Genomic DNA, 18,813 nt, shown 5'->3' with positions numbered 1-18,813 from the left:
GATGTTTAGTGCTTAACATTAAAAATATATTGATGTTGATACTTTAAAATTCCTTTTAGTATATTTTAAAACATTAAAAACAACCTCTATCTATATATCCTAAAAACACAATACAGAAAATCCAGCATCGAAACCAAATTCCTCACAAGCATTTCAACCATTGATAATTACTATCTTAAAAAAAGTATACAAGAACACTTTTAATGATTAATTCGTTCAAAACTTAATTGTATTTATTATTATAAAAAAGAATAAAACATAAAAGTTATGTGGTATGTATAAACTATCTTATAGGTAACATTAGATGAACATTTGTATAAAGATTTAGAAAAATGAAAATCTTTTTAAAATAAAATTAACTTATAAATAAACCAATTTATAGAAACTTTCATACTTTCTCTAAATTTAAATTAATTTTGATGAAGAATTCAATTTCATTATTATTTTTTATTTGTCCTTGTTGGTCAATCAGAAATATCCTTATTTATAGAGCTAGCTATCACACACCATGAAGTTGTAGGAGACAGGTTCATTCCACACTTAGAGATTTGGAAAGAAAGAACCCTTCTGTTCTATGACATCTTTATTTCATAATAAATGGAATATTTGAAGGTAGTTTTGATGCAGAAGGCAAAGCATTGTTCGTGTGATATAATTTGTTATGAAAGGAAAACTAAAGGTAGGGGCTAACCATATAGCTTTATGTGATTGATTAATCATCATACATGACTCTACCACAACGATCACATGCACTAGAGGCAACTGGAGCAGCTTCTCTTGGCTTCTCCTTCTGCAACTTTGGAACATCAATTTCCAGAACATCAGCCAGGGCCTTGGCACCTTGTTGGATCTCATCCACACTGCAACCATTACATCACTTTTGGTCACATCTTTGCTTTAAATTCCAAATCACATAAATTATCAATGGATATGCTTCACATAACGCTTAAAATTTCCACACTAAACCAAAATCTATACAGACCGACCAGGAATGATGTTACGGGAATTTTCCTCATGAAAGAAATATCTTATTTCTCAAATTCTTTTATATGATAAAAGCACAATTTGGAAAAAGCCAATTAAACGTGTGCATTCTAATAATGGAAGAGAATATACAAATCATGACATGCCTAAATACCTTTCCGAAAATGATGCTCAAGAATTCACATATGTGGATACATCACAACAAAATGGAATTGCTAAAAGAAAAAAATAAGCATCTTCTTGAGGTGACACAAACACATCTTTTCCAAATATATGTCCCTAAATCTTATTGGTGTAAGGTTGTCCTCACTATTGCTCATCTTAACAATAGATTACCCTCTCGGGTTATAGAGGGATGAGTCCCAATGAGTTTATGTCTTCCTTCTTTCCATTTGATTATTATTCTCTCTAGTCTTCATAGTCAAGTATTTGGATGTGTTGTGTTTATCCATATTCAAAGCCAATTCTATGGGAAGTTAGATCCTTGAATTGTTAAATGCATATTCATTGGTTATGTTTTTTATAAAAAAATGATAGCGTTGTTGTCATCCTCCTAGTCAAAAGTTTTTTACCTCCACGAATGTCTTAAACTAAATCCTTTTACATGAGTCATCAACTTCAGGGTCAGAGTTCTTTTGAAGTTAAGTCTTCTAAATATATTGAGTAATCTTTTGTTTCTTTCATATAGGAACCATCTCATTTGAAACTACTATTGGTATTCCTAATACTTTTCTTGAAACATCTCATATGGATGTCTATGAAGTTGCTCCTAACAAGGGCAACTTTGTTTCCAAGTTAGGGTTAGCTCCAAAACTTAGTCATCCAGTAAATTTTTTACGAATACAATACTGGAGAAGACAAAAGCAATCTAACCTGTTCAAGTTCTTGAAATATATTGTTCTCTTTTTCTTTATTTTTTGAGTCTTACATTAATTTACCGCAGTCTGGCTTCAGTAATATTTGGATTATGCTAGAATCCACTCTTCATCTTCAATAATTGTTCCAATAACAACAAACGAAATCCCAGAGGTAGTACTTTAACTATTTGTCAAACTATAATGATAACTTGGTATAAAGACATACTCTATTGCTTTCATAACTTACCTTATGCAAAGTGGGGGAGTAAAGCGGATTATTGTTTCATGTGTTGGCTTGGCAAGCACAGCTCTTTCCTTCAATTTTTCACTAAGCTCATACACCGATGCAGGGAACAAATTTTTTCTTCTGAACTCAACTCCAATGAATAATCCTCTTCCCCGTACCTCCTTCACATAATCTGGGTATTGCTGTTGAATCTTAAGAAGCTGACCCATGAGCTTCTCTCCCATTTGGATAGATCTGTTCAATAGTAATACATCAATTGCAGATTTTATATATTAATTTCTCAAAGGGAAATTCACGGTAGAGAGAATAAAGAATCAAATTAATAAAGCATTTAGTGAAACTTGGAAACTTAAAAGTTTGAACACAGCTAGAAAACATTCAATGATGAGAAATGAAAACCAAATAAAATAATTTAGAAAATAATTTGATGAGCATAAGCTCTGTAACGGGTGAGGGACTGAGTAGAAAGTTAAAGAGCATCAGAAAGAACTACTAATTCCCTACGTTTAAATTTTCTAAGCAAATAAGTTTAACATCAGGATCCCCAAAATTTGTTGCACTATATAGTACCTTCAATGACCATTCTTTTTCACACGCTCATGTAACTTGTGATTCAAAAAAAAAAAAAAAAAAATTATAATATGATTTTCTTATGAAATTTTAAACATGGTCTGAAACTTATTGATGGTGTGAAATTAGAAAAATAAACCACTGAAAATACCAATAATGAGCCAGGTTTGAAAAGTTGTGTTTACTTTTTCAGGAAGGGTGAGAAAAATAAGATCTGAAACAAGATTAGTTATTGTAAGAAGTGCAAATATTAAAGATATTGGAATTGGATGAATATATGTCCCCAACACAGGATAACCTAAATAGTTATTCAACTTCTAAAACTTACTGGGATTTATATGTAACATTTTCAAAAAGGTACAAGAAACATGAAAAAAAAAAAATCTCAATCATGTATACCCCAAGACAAGAACAAGATTGTATTCTATATAGTCATTCAACTACCAAATCCCAGGACCTAGTATTGACTACTGAAGCTCTTATTCCACATTCTGATGATGCTAGATCAAATGAAAAAGAAAAAGAAAATACATGTCAATATTTTTTATTCAAGTCTGTATTATAACAAGTATGCATTGACAATATGACTTTGCAAAGCATTTGATACCTCTCAACTAGTTTTTCATTTTTTATCACTTCTAGTGAGGCAATTGCAACTGCACTGGCCAACGGATTTCCACCAAAAGTGCTGTGAAAAATAACAGAGAAGTTCAGCATTATATTTTTAGGTTTCATATTTTAATAACATTGAAATGTATTGCAATAAATAAATTTGTTTTCTGAGTACATGGAAAGAAATAAATGCAAAACGGAAAGAAAAATTTCATGAAAGCTCAAGCATGAAAAACTTTAAAACATATATAGCAATTGAAAGTTCTAAAATGTAACCGAGGGCTGCTGAATTAGTTTGTTAACCTAGAGGGTGTGTTCCCCAAGTGTTTTAGTGGCTTACCACTTTTGAATCAAGCACTTACTAGACCAAAAGTTGTATTTGATAGTCAGGTTGCAACTTTTTCTACTTAAGAGCATAACAACCCGACCTGACTTACACCATAGGACAATTGATGTAACTTATGAGCAATCACCCTTCAACAAATAACCTAATGCAAATTGAACTCGTGACTTTGGTTTTGGCATCAATTGTTGGATTAAGCACTTACCACTAAGCCAAAAGTTATAGCTGATAATCAAAGCGCAACTCTTTCTAAGTAAGAGCGACAATTGATGCACCATGCAACATCTACTGACACATCTATTAGTTGAGGGCCTTGGTTAATTAGTCATTGGTTAGTTAGAGTTACTCAATGAGTCAAAGCTTTGGAGAGGTAGCGTTATGAATAAGGAGAGTCCAGGATCTCTTCAATATCCAAGGACATTGTCAAATTCTTTTGGTCTATCAGTGTTAAAGATATGATTTGATTATATTATATATTGAAATATGATTTTGATTAGATGAAATAGGGAAATATCTTGGTAAATAATTCATTGTTAATTATGGATGATGTTCCTTATTGTTGTATCTCTTCTTTATTACAAAATAAGAATACTCAAATGTGTATATAAAAACAGTTATAAGAAATCCTTTCACTATGGTATCAGAGTAATACCATCCTCTTTGACCTATTTTGTTACTAATTTGCTATTTGCAATTAGGCCATGACATTTTCCATAAAGGCACCAGCCTTAGCATTTACTCTTTGATAACCATCGCATCCTCCAAGCACTTATGCTCCCTAATAGTTATATCACACCCCCCATAGCTCTTTTGCTTCCCAACAATCAATGTACCTTCAAACATTCTTGCTCATTGGCTGTCATCTTTGCCCTTTGAGTACTTTTGATCTCCCAACAATTGTGTGTGCTCTCAAAGCATCTTTACTTTTCAGAAGTCCTCATGCCCTCCAAGCATTTTGTTTTTGTCTCAGGCAACCTCCATTGCTCTTAAAGAATTTTTGCTCTTTGCCAGCGGTTGTTCCCTCAAGCATAATTTTTCTCTCAGTCAATAGTCATGCCCTCAACTAGTTTTTGTTCTCCATTAGTTGTTAACCTCTAGTAGGACCTATCGATCAAAGTCTCCCTTCTCTAGCAATCAATCATTGTCTAACTCGTGGCCAACAACGGTTGCCAATTCCTAAGCATGCCATCTTCATACACATGCACCAAATTGTTAAATAAAGCTTTGCATCATTTACTTTGTCATCACCAACATCCAACTAGTAGTCATGCTCACTAATTCTTTCAAGGGATCTGCATTCCTAAAATCTATAACAAGCTTAACTCATAATATGAATTGATTAAATCAAATAAGGAAATATCGTAGCAAATATTTCCCATTGGTAATTATTGATTTTGTTCTTTATTTCTATATCTCTTCTTCATTACAATCAATAAGTACTTTTTTTGTATCCTCTCCCAGGTTTTAATTATGTGATAGAAAAGATTTGATCTTGGAGTTGTAGTGTTATGAAAATGAATCCACTATTGGATTGGAAGAACAATGCCTATTTGTGGTTGATTAATTCATATTAGTATTACGCAGGCCTTAAGAATACATAAGGAGGAGAACTTATCTAAAGTTTGAATGGCATTGATAGGAGATGCTCTAAATTGGTCATGGAAGCTTTTGAATAAAGTCTATTTAAGTTGACCTATTCTAAAACCCCCTTCAAGTTGGAGCATAAAAATTGTATGTGCCAAGTTTGGAACAAATAAATTCAATTTGAGGTCCTTTCAAGAATTTTGTTAACACATTTGCAAGTTGATCATTGGATCCGAAAAGCTTAATACATATTCCTTTGGACAACAACTTTTCCCAAATAAAATGATAGTTGATTTCTATGTATTTAGTTGTCTCATGGAACTCTGGATTGGAAGCAATGTGGAGAGCAACTTGGTTATCACAATATGTCTTCATTGCCTAGATCTTAAAAAATCTAATTCTTAGAGGAATTCTTTTACCCATACAAACTCACAAGTGAGAAATGTCATTGCCCTATACTCACATAAGCATAGACAACAACATTTTTTTTCTTGCTTTTCCAAGTGATAATATTTCCTCCAATGAAAATACAATATCTTATAAACGTAGTTCACAAATTAGACTAGACTCCTGTTGAGCAACAAATCCAGTAGGTTGCTCCATGCAGACCTCTTCTAGATCACCATGCAGAAAAACATTCTTAATATATAATTGATGAAGCGATGAATGACTAATCATTGTAATGGAAAGGAAAAGTCTAATTGTAGTAATTTTGACCATCAGAGAGAAAGTATCATTGTACTTGAGTTCAAAGATTGAGTAATCATTTGGCAGTCAATTGAGTTTTGAGATGATCAACTTCACCATTTGGTGGAGTATTCATGTACTTTCTTCTCCCCCCTTTTAACTAGTCTCTGAGGGTAGGCTCTCCAAACTAACCATTTTGCTATTGTTAATGGTGTAAAAGAGAAATTTTGGTAAATTAAGCATTACATCAAATATGCTTCATGAAATGGAACCTTGAGGAATTTCATTTTTTATCCAACTACATACTTTTCACCATGGTTAGTTAGTTACTTAGGGTCAATTAGTGTAGTAGTTAGTCAGTAATATGACTAGGAAGTGTCCTAGATTTCTTAAATATAAATTTTTGTCTATGCTAGCACCACAAACATGAATAGAACTAGCACCCCTAACCCAAAATCAAATTAACTATATACTATATGATCCCAAGTTCCTACACAAGAGAGAGTTCAGTCTCTTCACGTGATCAGACTAATAAAGGGATTTTAAGGATGAAAAGTTCAAAACAGATGTCCAGCATAACCTCATAAGTTTGACAACAATAGGCAATGAAATATTATACAAAGCAAATTACAATGAATCATAAGTTTATAATAAAACGAACCTTCCATGTTGTCCAGGTTGTATACAAAGCATCACATCTTTGTCTGCAAGAACTGCACTAACTGGTATAACACCTCCACCCAGTGCTTTACCGAGTACCTAAGTAAAAGGACAGTTATAAAGAGTCATGCATGGTGCTATTAAAAAGGAATACAACCTCAGAAAAAATAAAAATAAAAGTTTGCACTTTGCAGAGAGGCTATATATTTCCCATTTTCTTGATAAAAATATAAAATTGAGTGGACAAGTCTTTCAAGTGGAAGGTGGTTGAATGCAGCTCACACAGCTTCTATTAACAGTTCAACCACACACATTATAAAACATATGTTGGTAGAACTGATTGTGAGGGTTCTACTTCTACAACTAAGAAGAGAGAAGGCACAAGTCTCCAAGGCATGTGTTTATGTTTGATTTCACCACCAATCCCTACAGAAATTATATGCAAAGAGATGTCTTGGCAAATTCCCTTTAAGAGAAATGATTAATGAAGTTTTGGAGATGCAAATAGAAAATGAGAATCGTTGACACGAAATTCAATACATTCTCATTCTTACTCTATAAGTGAAAGAGGATATAAAGAAAGAAAAAATTGGATAAGAATAAATTACCCATCCAAACTCACTAATAAGTTTAATTTTTCCTCACCAATCTCTAAAGAAAATATATGTAATAAGATGCATAACCAATATCCTTCTTTATACAATGTAGTTACTTGATATAGTTTGAGTGCTCAAAATCAAGCATATCGTCAGTGGTAGTTTATGGAATAATAGTTCCATTACTTTTCTCCACATGTAAGAGTATAAAGGAATGACCTGAATGCAAATAATCTAGCGAGTTTTGTACTTCCTATTGTTTTGTTTTTCTGCATGAAGATTGATTTCATTTATAGATCAACTCAAGACTTTTAGTAAGAGCTTTAAACTTTCAAAGTTGTGCACCTCGTCACTCTTGGTGAAAAGTTACATTTGTGAGTCTTAGCAAAAAGTCACATCTCTTAACTCTTGGTGAAGAGTCGCATCTTTTCATTACAACGTGACACAAAAGGATGCAACCTTTTATGAATTTTGAAAATCTTTAACAATATATATTTATACAAAATAGAAGGAAACCCTATATAGATTTTAACTAATAGAATATATCCAAAGGATTGTCATAAAGTAATTTCTTTTACTGAAATCGATGAGAAACTGATCCAAACATGATATCATCTGATTTATCAGTCAAAGAAAAAAAAACAGCATTCCAAAGAATGACATAAGAATCTATTGGAATAAAGATGTTATTTTCTTGCCAATTTCAATTTCAATTTCAAACTGAGTCCATAATTCATTACTGAGATCTTACAAAGACATTCTTGGACCTAACTTACTGTACTTGGAACCAGGTATGAAACTATTGGTGGAGTTCCTGGACCCAGATTATTTAAGGGTGATAGCCAAATTTGCAACAAGAGTTGCCTATAGATTTTGTGAACCTTATGATGACAAAATAATGTTTATATCATTGTTTTCGGAATGAATCAATAGATATAAAGTAGACACAAAGTAAATCTGATTTTGAACTAACCACAACATCTGGGCGAACTTCTTCCCATTCACAAGCCAGCATCTTCCCTGTTCTTCCTAACCCAGATTGTATTTCGTCAGCAATCATCAAGATATTATATTTGGAGCAAAGATCTCTAACAGCTTTTAAATAACCATCTGGAGGAATTATTATCTTTAAAACAAAAATATCATACATTAGAAGAATGTAGAAGTATATTTTGAGAAGAAAGAATATATATAAAAAAAAAAAAGAAGTCTGCAGAATGTTATAGCCATTCTACAGGATGAGATGTATTAGGGTACCAGATAAGTTTTCCATAAATTTAAAGAATTTGAACAGGCAATACATAGTACATATTTTTCACAACATATATAGAATAAAACTAGTTGAAAGATTAATAAAATAAAAAATAAAATATTAGGTCTGGTTATAAAAAACAGTCTCAGAATTAGAAGAAAATAATTTCTCTTATTCAGTCTCATTACATACATATGATATATACACATACATTGATTGGATAATTTAAGAAACAAACTCAATCAATTTTGGGAGACAGATGTTATCACGGACAGTCAAAAAGAAAGCATAATCACTCACGATGTAGAAAAATGTCAGTTCACATTGCTTCTTCCATAAGTAGCTTGTTTACAAATTTTTTATATAATGTGTAAAATATTAAAGTTATTTCATTAGAATTAAAATTAAAAGAACTATAATTTAAATGATACAACTTTTGTATTGTGTTGTTTGAAGGATACAAGTATGCAATAGGATTACAATTTGAATAATGAACACTCAAATTAAGTTTCAATTATTGATTGTAATTAAATAATTTAAGATATAAAAGTAAAATTCATTTTTGTTTTGGGGTACAGGGGAAAAAAATCTAATTGAAAACCATTAAAAGGATTAGTAACAGAACATATAATACAGGATGGTACTGCTCTAGTAACATGTGGAGAATAGAGAAACTAAAAAGGAATATAATGAATTTCGTGCCTTAGGTACACAAGCAATTATTCTTATAATAAAGAAGAGATAGAATAATAAGAACAAAATCAATATTTAGTTATAGGAAATATTTGGTAAGAAATTCCCCATCAAATTATATCATATCTTCCTGTTTAATGTAATCAATACATATCTGTGACAAAAACATATCATGTCTTTTTTGTAAGTACTAATGTAAATAGATTAGAGAAAGATACGAGTATATAGCAACTTCCTTAGCATATCAATTCAATCAAGGCGTCTGATACCAAGCTCATTAAATATGCACTTTAAAAAAACTTACCCCAGCTTCACCTTGGATAGGTTCTAAAATAAATGCAGCTATGCGTTCTCCTTTTTCTGCAGTTCATTGAGAAAATTCAAATAATAAACTTCACAGATCTCTCATGATAAAGCAAACTACTAATGAGAAGGAATAAGTATACAGCACAGAGCAGAACCTTTAAAAATTCTTTCAAGGGCATCAGCATCACCAAAATCAACTTTAACATGGCCAGGTAATAAAGGACCAAAACCACGGGTAGCTTCATTATCACAGCTCATAGATATGACCCCTAATGTACGACCATTGAAGCAGCCACAACATGAGACAATAATAGCCTGAAACAAATGTCCATCAGTAAAACGACTCATTTCATAAAACTATTGAACAGATTCTCATAAAAAGTACAATGGAAATAGCATAGCAGATGGCTGTGCTCAACTACAGCAAAATATCTTTCAGGCTCTAAAATTGAATAGTGAATTACTGACCTTATCACCACACAACAATAGTAGAAAAAACTAAACATGAATTGATAAACTTTCTACATCATATTAAACAGAAAAGAGGATGACAAAATAAATTTCCTACATCTTCTCTTTGTACTGGAAGAATACCATATATTTAGCTGTAAAGAATTATACATCTTTGTTTGAAACCAAGAATTGAAAAGAAAAATAAAAGAAAGATTTTTATTGAACAGAATGAAAAGAACAAGAAATAGGAGAGAACTCTCTCCTCCAAGGGTTTCCCCCTTCACAAAAAGATTTCTCCTTTTAAAAAGAGCTACTCAGTCTGCAAAATGAACATCGTGTCATTCTCCTATCCTTCTTCCCCTATGTATATCTAATCAACACAAGTAACTAGCTAACTCATTAATACTATATTTAGCTTAACTAACTTCTCCTTCTGCTTATACCCTTACATTACACCCTTCCTAAAATTAAACCTTGTCCTCAAGGTTGGAATGTGAAAGCTAGATCCCATGGTCATCTTCATCACCATGATCTTCACAATGCTTTATTTCAATATGAATGGAAACACACTGTCACAGCATGCACTCACAGGTTTGGTGGCTTGGGCAGTGGTCGAGACGAGGCAAGACTCTAATAACATGATGCACTATGACTTCCTCTAAGCCTTCCTTTCATTGACTCAATTGCTAAGTTATCATCCATAATGCAATAAAGTTTCTAAAGGCTCACCCAACAAGTTATCATGGTTGAATCCAACAGAGAATTTTAATTTGAATTTTGAAAGTAAATAATACATGGTAGTGTCTACCTTCAACTTCCTTTTTGATTAATTCTACAATTGGGTTTTCAAGAAACTGATATTCACTCTCTTTATTGATGCATCAACTTCTTCCACAATCATAATCTTTGTTTCTCTAGCTAATTTCACTTCATTTTTGGATTTTTCAGCACTTCAAGGGGTGTGATTCTTGATTATTGAACCATCTTTACTTCTACTTATTTTATTTCAAGAATTGCAATTCATTTCCATCTCACTTAAAATTGCCACTCTTCAAATCCGTTTCCCCTTCTATGCTCCCATCAAAGGTGGGTAGTCCTACCTTTCTTGTCCAAGAACTAGCCTCTGCTTCAATGCATCTTGACCCCCTTCACTCCATGTTGTTTTTCTTTTACCTAGTCAATTGTGGATGCTCATCATTCAATATCTTGTGCAACATGAGTTTCTCTTTCAAAAACACTGTGGAAGTTTCCATTTTTTTGCTGCAAGTTTCTATCTCAATTTGCTCTTTTTGAATGGCAGCCAATATTTGAAAGAGTGACTACCATAATTATCTTTGAATCTTTTTATCAAAGTTGTGGACAATGATTCCCAATATGAATCTGGGTCATCTTAGCACCAATGATAGAACCATAGCAATGCCGCCCTCCTGGTCATGAATGCATATTACAGCTAATGGAATAAATGAATTTCTTGCACCTCAGATCTTTTCCAACTATAGCAATCCAGCCATGATCTGCCGCGAGGAACTCTGGCAATTTCCCCATGGCCCAAATTTGTGCTACCTCCATCTCTAACACTAGCTCTCCCTCGAAGATCCAACAGATTGCACCAGCACCAATTACTCAGGAACAAAGAATTGAAAAGAGGATTAAAGTAAAGTGTTTTTATTGTGTAGAATGAAAAGAACAAGGAATAGGAGAACAATCTCTCCCCCAAGGATTTACCTTCAAAAGGATTTCTGTCCTTTTGAAAAGAGCTAATGCTCAATCTACAAAATGAACATCCTTCCCTTCTCCTATCCTTCTTCCCCCTATTTATATCTAACTAACACCACAAGTATTTAACTAACTCATCAGTATTCTAACTGACTAACTTCTTCTTTTTATACCGTAACAATCTCATCAGTCATAATTAGAATGTTTTCCTTTAAATTTTTGTCGGTGTTCACATCAACAAATGCCTAAGTATTACCGAGACAAAAGAGAAATTATACTCGGTAATTACATTTGTCATGTATGCTGGATTCAATGTTATGTATCTTTAGATAATTTTATTTTCCATACTACAGCTATGAGAATTGAGCAACTGTTTATCTATTTTAAGATACACAACCTACAACATGGCCGCAAATGGTATGGTAAATACATTTGAGAACGTCTAAACTGTTACATTACAGTACAGACATGTAAATTATAAGAGTTTAGTACAATTTACCACTAAAAATAATTATGATTATTGAATCACTACCTATGGCCCATATAATGTAAAGATGCAGTAGTTGGATCCTAAAATTTTGCAAAATTGTAACATATGATATCACAACTATTAGCATGCATAATCTCATATAAATACCTCATCTTTGGGAATTCTTTTCTTTTCATAACCCCACTTTCGTGCTAATTTCATAGCTGTTTCCACACCTTCAGCACCAGTATTCATAGGAAGTACCATATCATAACCAAACATGGCTGTCACGTACTCTGCAAAGACTGGAAAACGATCATTATAGAAGGCTCGAGAGCTCACGGTCAGCCTTTCTACCTGTTCTTGTAATGCTTTCAGGATTTCAGGATGGCAGTGTCCCTAAGGGAAAATAAAAAGCACTTATGTTATTAGAACATCTATACTAGTTATTTTCCCAAAAATAGAGGAATAACAAAAGAAAAAGTAGTAGCAACAGTACAAGGGATCCGGTAAGAGTTAATAGACTCATTCCATAAAGGAAGCAAAAAGGAGGAACATAAGAATAATTATTCATTACAGCACCATTCTGTAGAAAAATTAAGATCCGGAGAATTGTGAATACTAAGATCCAGTCGATTGTACCTGATTAACAGCAGAATAACCAGCTAGAAAATCTAGATATTTTTTTCCCTCTGGATCCCAAACAGAGGTTCCCTTTGCTTGAGAAAATACAATCGGAAGTGGATGGTAACTGCATTTGAAACAGGAACTATCAGTTCAATATTACACCAAAATAAATTAATTAAACCCCTGAACAATCTATGGAACTCAAAATTTGTGAAAAGAAAAGATACTTAAGCAAGCACCCAAAAGGAAGCTATGCTCAATACCAACCAGATAAGTTGACAGCCAAGAAATAGCAACTGAGACTGTTTATTAATTGAGAATGTTTTAAGGAAACTCGGGACATAAAAGAGTTCAAAAAGACCCAAATTCATTTTTTCTGCAATGTTGTCAGAGTTCTGCAGGTACTACTTTAAGCTTAGGTGATGAAAAAACAGACTAAACAACGTGATTACCTTGAAGTACAATTTTTTTAATCACACTTTCAGATTACCACTCATGATTAGTTTTATGATTTCTTTTTATAACGAACGACTAAAAAACTTATATCATTCATTCAACCTACGGAGATTTAACCTGATCCGAGTGGGATAATATCATCAGATTAGAAGTTATAGAGAAGAAGAGAAACTAAGACAAGCCCAGAAGTAAAAATCTCGCCTTTGGGGCGTAGCAACATGTGGAGTACATTGAAAGACGAAAAGAAAGAGAAACGTACTTGTGAGCACTGTGTTCATATTCCTTGTTCATGATCGTCTGAGAAGAAGAGGAAGAAGCATTAACTTCAGTGGCAACCCCAAAACTCCTGCTTCCCTTGCAAATCTTTCGTAGCAAACATTGCACCGGTCTCGTTGCAGCCATTGATGAGATACAAAGGTTTCCCAAATTCCTCTGATTCAAGCAAATCTTAATAATATGAAAGTACTACTGGGTTAACAATGTTCACCCAACTTGTTTTTATTTATTTGGCGTGTGCTTATGATGCGCCTAGGAGTGAAAAAGATACGAAATAGGAAAACATTTTAATATATAATAATAACTAACGGAAATGCTGGCACGGTTCCCTTTTTTTTTCCAACACACACTCTGCACTTTAGTTAAATAGACCGCACGGTTTTAAAATAGGTTAGAATTTTAGCCGAATTCTGACCTTTGTTTTTTTGTCCCTTAATAGAATATTAGTTTGAATTCAATTTTTGAGTGAATTCATGTTTTGTTGTTGTTGTTGTTTTCTGATTCTTTTAAAATAAACGATGGAAAAAATAAAGATAAATTAAAATGATGAAAATTATTGTAGTAATATTTTTTTTTGTGTTGTAAGGTTTTGAAAAAATAAATTACTTAATAATAATTTTGGTGTAGAAAGTAAAAAAAATGAAAATAAATAGTAACATGATTATAGTTGAAATAAATAAATAACTTATTGTTTTCAAATCAAATCATCTTATTTTTCTTTCTTATTTTACTAAACATCGATTACTAAATAAATTTATAACTAAATTTTCTTTCCTAGTCATTAACTTTAATTTAAATCATCTAGAGCTTCAAAACTTTTTTCATCACAATATTTTATTAATATTTAATAAGAAAAGTGTAAGGCTCACTTTTTCTGTTCCTAATGTTTAAGGGTCTAGTCTTATCTGTTGGGCCTAAGGCTAGTCCATAGGGTGTCTCAAGACCCCTTCCAGCCTCTTGGTTTTCCATTCTGCCTCCATTTTGCAAGACAGTTTCCTTCCTCACTTCTCTTTTATTTCTTTTCAGAGGCTCTACTAGGGCTTGGACGTAAGTTGGTCCTCAACTCATACTTTCTCTTCTCTAGTTTTATTGCAGTGGTTCCAACTAGGGTTCATCTTAGTAACCTCGTTTTCGATTTGGTGTCAGCCAGTGGCGGAACTAGACCAAAAATTATAGGGGTGCCAAATTATATTTGTTATATATAATTTTTTTAATTAAAAAATAATAATTTTTAATTAAAAAAAATTAATTTTTTTACATCGTTTTTTTTATTCAAAATAAGCATTCATGACAATAGAATCTAAACAATATAACAATAATATATATATGAAAGAGTAACATAAAGTTTATCATCAACAATAATATAAAAAAAACAACAAAAGTTACCTTTATTCAGAGTGCTCCTTTACGCTCTTTCAATGACTTAAAATCTTCAATAATTGAATCAGAGCTGAAGCTAGTTGCAATATCCCTTTCAATATAGATTATCATAGTGCTTGCTAAAAATTCAGCCTCCATCTTATTTCTCAACTTGTTCTTGATTATTTTCATTGCAGAAAAAGATCTTTCAATTGTAGCTATAGAAACTGGAAGAGTCATGATAAGACGAAGTAATCTATCTATCAAGTAGTAAACTTCAGACTTTTTTGTTGTTGGCAAACATGTACATAACTCTTGCATTGTTGATAAATTCTTCAAATTTGAATCTTGACGAGCATCAATAATGAAATGTTGAAGTTGAAAATTCAAATTAATCTTCTCTTGCTCATTGAAATCCATGGGATAATATTTTTCCACAAGAGTGCAAATTTTATCAATATTAAAAGCTTTATAAGCATCCTTAGGATTCAAAGCAGAGCTTAGAATTAATAACTCCATTGCTTGGTCATTAAATCTACTATTTAACTCTTGTAATTGCTTATCAATGGTAACAAAGAATATTTCAACTTTAAAATAATTCTCCACTGTAATATAATCCTTTTGGTGACGAGAGCGTCCTTGCCTTGCTACATAAGAAGCCCCAAAATTAGGCACCTCAATATCATGTTTTTCACAAAAAGAAGTCACATTTTTTAATAACTTATCCCAACCATTTTCTCTCAAGTTTTGAATAAGTCCTTTTGTAGAACAAACTAGACGCATAACATTAACTATATCCTGAGATTGTTGTTGTAATGCTTGACAAAGAACATCTGTTATCCCCATAATTTCTCTCATCAAATACAAGATCAGTATAAACTCAAATGAGGTCAAGCTTTTGTAAGCATTATCAGCATCACCACGTTGTGAATAAGTAGATCCATCAACAGTAATTTTTTCTAGAACTAAACAAGTTGCATCATACATATTGATCAAGCTACAAATAGAAGAGAAATGGGAGCTCCAACGGGTATCTCCAGCTCGTTTTAAAGTACCAATTTGATTTGCTCCTTTACCCTTTTCAAGCTCATCAATTTCTAACAAATATGCAATTTCATCTAACTTGGCAGCCTGTAACTCATCATGACGTTTACTAGAAGAGCAAACAATATTGACAATGAAAGTCAATTTTGAAAAGAATTGATGAATTGGAATAACTTCTCTTGATGCAGCAACCAAGGCAAGTTGTAACCGATGAGCAAAACAATGAACATAATATGCATAAGGACAATCAGTCAAAAATAATGCTTGTAATCCATACCATTCTCCTCTCATATTGCTAGCACCATCATACCCTTGACCACGGATATTAGAAACATTAAGATTATGTCAAGATAGTACAACACACAATTCATTCTTCAAAGTTATTGCTGCAGTGTCTTTAACATGCACAATATCAAAAAATCGCTCTTGAATAAAACCATTTTTATCAACAAATCTCAAAACAAGAGCCATTTGCTCTTTTTTTGATTCATCACGAGCTTCATCAACAACTATACAAAACTTGGAATCCCCAATTTCCTCACGAATATGATTTTTCACTTTACTAGAAAGAATATTCAATAACTCCTTTTGAATTTTGGGTGAAGTATATTTGGAATTGAATGGAGCATTTTCCAACACAACTTTTGCAACTTCATCATTGTATGATGCTATGAGTTTTATCATCTCAAGAAAATTACCTTGGTTCCTCGATTCAGTACTTTCATCATGACCTCTAAAAGCACAAGCTTGAAGTGATAAAAAACGAACTGTGTCGATTGAAGTCTTGAGACGTAACCGATTCTTCATAATTTGATCTGAGCTTTGCACTTCCAAAACATTCCTAATGTGACAATTTTGATTTAACAAGTCTTGACAAGCAGACACTGCAATATTGTGTGGTGAACAAGGATCCTTCCCAATGTGTTTAAGGAAAGCACAATTTTTTCCATTATTAACTTTTCTCCAATTTTTAAAACCTATAAAATAACATTCAAAAAGTTAAAACATGTTGATGACAATAAACTTATTGCCAATTAGAATTCAATGAAAATAAACTCAATTACCTGTAACAATGAAAACATTTGAGCCAGGTCGTCCGCTTGGTTTTTTACTAAAAAGATAGCATGGTAAGTAATATGCAGCATCTTTTAATGGCGAATACTCTGACCATGAAGGAAATAAGCTAAACCATGTGTACTGAAATCTTCTTGGATGATCATCTTTACCAGAAAATGGATAATTTTCTAGACGCATTTGATATGGACCCCATTTTAGATAAGCCCTTCGTACCTCATCAATTTGATTTGGTGGGTATTGCCAAATTTGAATACGCTTTCCCAGATCACGTTCTAAAGTATTTTCAAATTCATTATGTGTAACTTTAGGAACCTTAGAGAGTTGTTTTTCATTTTCTTCAATATTTGGATTCTCATGAAGTTTCTCAATTTTAGATGATGTAGATGCATTTTTTTCATCTTCATCACAAGCCTTCCTCTTGAAAAAAGAATCAATTCTTTTACTCTTTATCATAATTTTTCTAATATAAATTTTTCACCTCTCACCTATTTACAAAAAGATAAAATTATGAATACCCCAAATTAAATCTTAAAAGCAAGACTCAATATTTTAAGAAAACTAATAACTTCTAAATGATTAGCTTCCCTTACCTTAGAGTAGATTCCTAATCTTATTCTTCCCTTACACAACTTTAAAGCTTAAAATAGCTCTATCTACACAGAGAAGAGTTTGATCAACAATTAAAGCATGATTTTATGATCTCTAACAGATAGATATATGCCTAGAGCGTAGAAAAGCCACATACAAGAGGAAAACATATTGCTTCAAAAATAAAAAGGAAAAGATGAACTTACTCAAAAGAAGAAATTGTTCGGTTCAAAATATTCCTTAACTCTTCAATTTTGCCGTAGTACAATTTGATTTTGAAAATAATAAGGAATTGATGGTGAAAATTGAGATGGAAATAAAAGGGGAGAAAGAGATGGAGGCACGGAAGAGAGAAACCAAATAGAAAAGTATAAAAAATTATAATAGAGAACAAAACGTGATTTTTAAATTTTAAAACAGATTTTTTAAACTAAATTAAGGTAATAATATATAAATAAAATAATAATATATAAATAAAGTAATAATATATAAATAAAGTAGTAATATATAAATATATTTTTTTAAATATATAGAAAATAAAATAAAATAAAAATTAATTAATATAAATAGAGTAATAATTTTTAAATATTATTTTTATATATATATATAAAAAAATGAAAACAAAAACGGTTGGGGGAGCCGTGGCTCCCCCTTGTCCCTTAGTCTTAGTATTGTGAACCTGTCATACACTGCCTTCCACATTACAGACTACCCAATCACAAATTACCCCAAAAATCACTTCTCACACTTAATCTATATACTTTTACTCTCCCTCAACCTCTGTCCAATATTCCTTAATCCACTCTCATTAAACAAAATGACACCACAAAGTCCTTAACATTGTTTTGCACCTCACAGCCACACACTATCAATTTGTACTGGCGCCTAGCGGCAAATAATGTGCTGCCAAGCAGTGCTTGCAATTCTGGACAACTCAAAATTTTCCCTACACCTGCGAAGACCTCATAAATCCCCAACTCCATCTCTCTAGCTATTCACATAATCCAACAATTCAATCATGCTTCCAATGATGTCTAATACATAATTAAGTGCGTAAGTACAGTTTCCTTACGGGAATTCATGCATCCATTAGTCCTAGACGTAACATCCCAATCCTTTCCAAACCCCAAAATATATCCATACCATTATTTACCCAACTACCTTAAACTATTGCAGAAACCAATGGTTTATGAAATGCAATATTCAACCATGGCTAAAAGTCCCTTTTTCCACCGATCAGAAATAGCCTAGAAATCACAAAAGTCCCAAAATGAGCCAAGTTAGCTCGCATCACCTAGTGGGTGTAAGACCCCTGAAATTTAATTAATTAATAAATGCGAGTAGTGGGAGCTATTAT

The 18,813-nt window shown here is 32.3% G+C and overlaps 1 protein-coding gene and 1 pseudogene across 1 annotated transcript; both read right to left on the bottom strand.

Annotated features, from left to right (window-relative positions):
* Nucleotides 1-547: 547 nt before the first annotated feature.
* Nucleotides 548-13,653, bottom strand: LOC114174959 (ornithine aminotransferase, mitochondrial). Its single transcript, XM_028059694.1, has 10 exons — nucleotides 13,372-13,653; nucleotides 12,672-12,780; nucleotides 12,198-12,428; nucleotides 9,547-9,706; nucleotides 9,390-9,445; nucleotides 8,114-8,266; nucleotides 6,546-6,643; nucleotides 3,266-3,346; nucleotides 2,089-2,322; nucleotides 548-860 (listed from the first exon to the last, which is right to left on the bottom strand). Exons 1-10 carry the CDS (start codon nucleotides 13,512-13,514, stop codon nucleotides 713-715), a joined length of 1,413 nt encoding a protein of 470 aa, XP_027915495.1. The 5' UTR covers nucleotides 13,515-13,653; the 3' UTR covers nucleotides 548-712.
* A 1,127-nt stretch (nucleotides 13,654-14,780) lies between these two features.
* LOC114175103 lies at nucleotides 14,781-18,439 on the bottom strand (annotated as a pseudogene).
* Nucleotides 18,440-18,813: the final 374 nt, after the last annotated feature.

Source organism: Vigna unguiculata, chromosome 3 (genome assembly GCF_004118075.2).
Source record: "Vigna unguiculata cultivar IT97K-499-35 chromosome 3, ASM411807v1, whole genome shotgun sequence".
NCBI lineage: Eukaryota > Viridiplantae > Streptophyta > Magnoliopsida > Fabales > Fabaceae > Vigna > Vigna unguiculata.
This window is presented reverse-complemented; position numbering and strand designations above follow the sequence as displayed.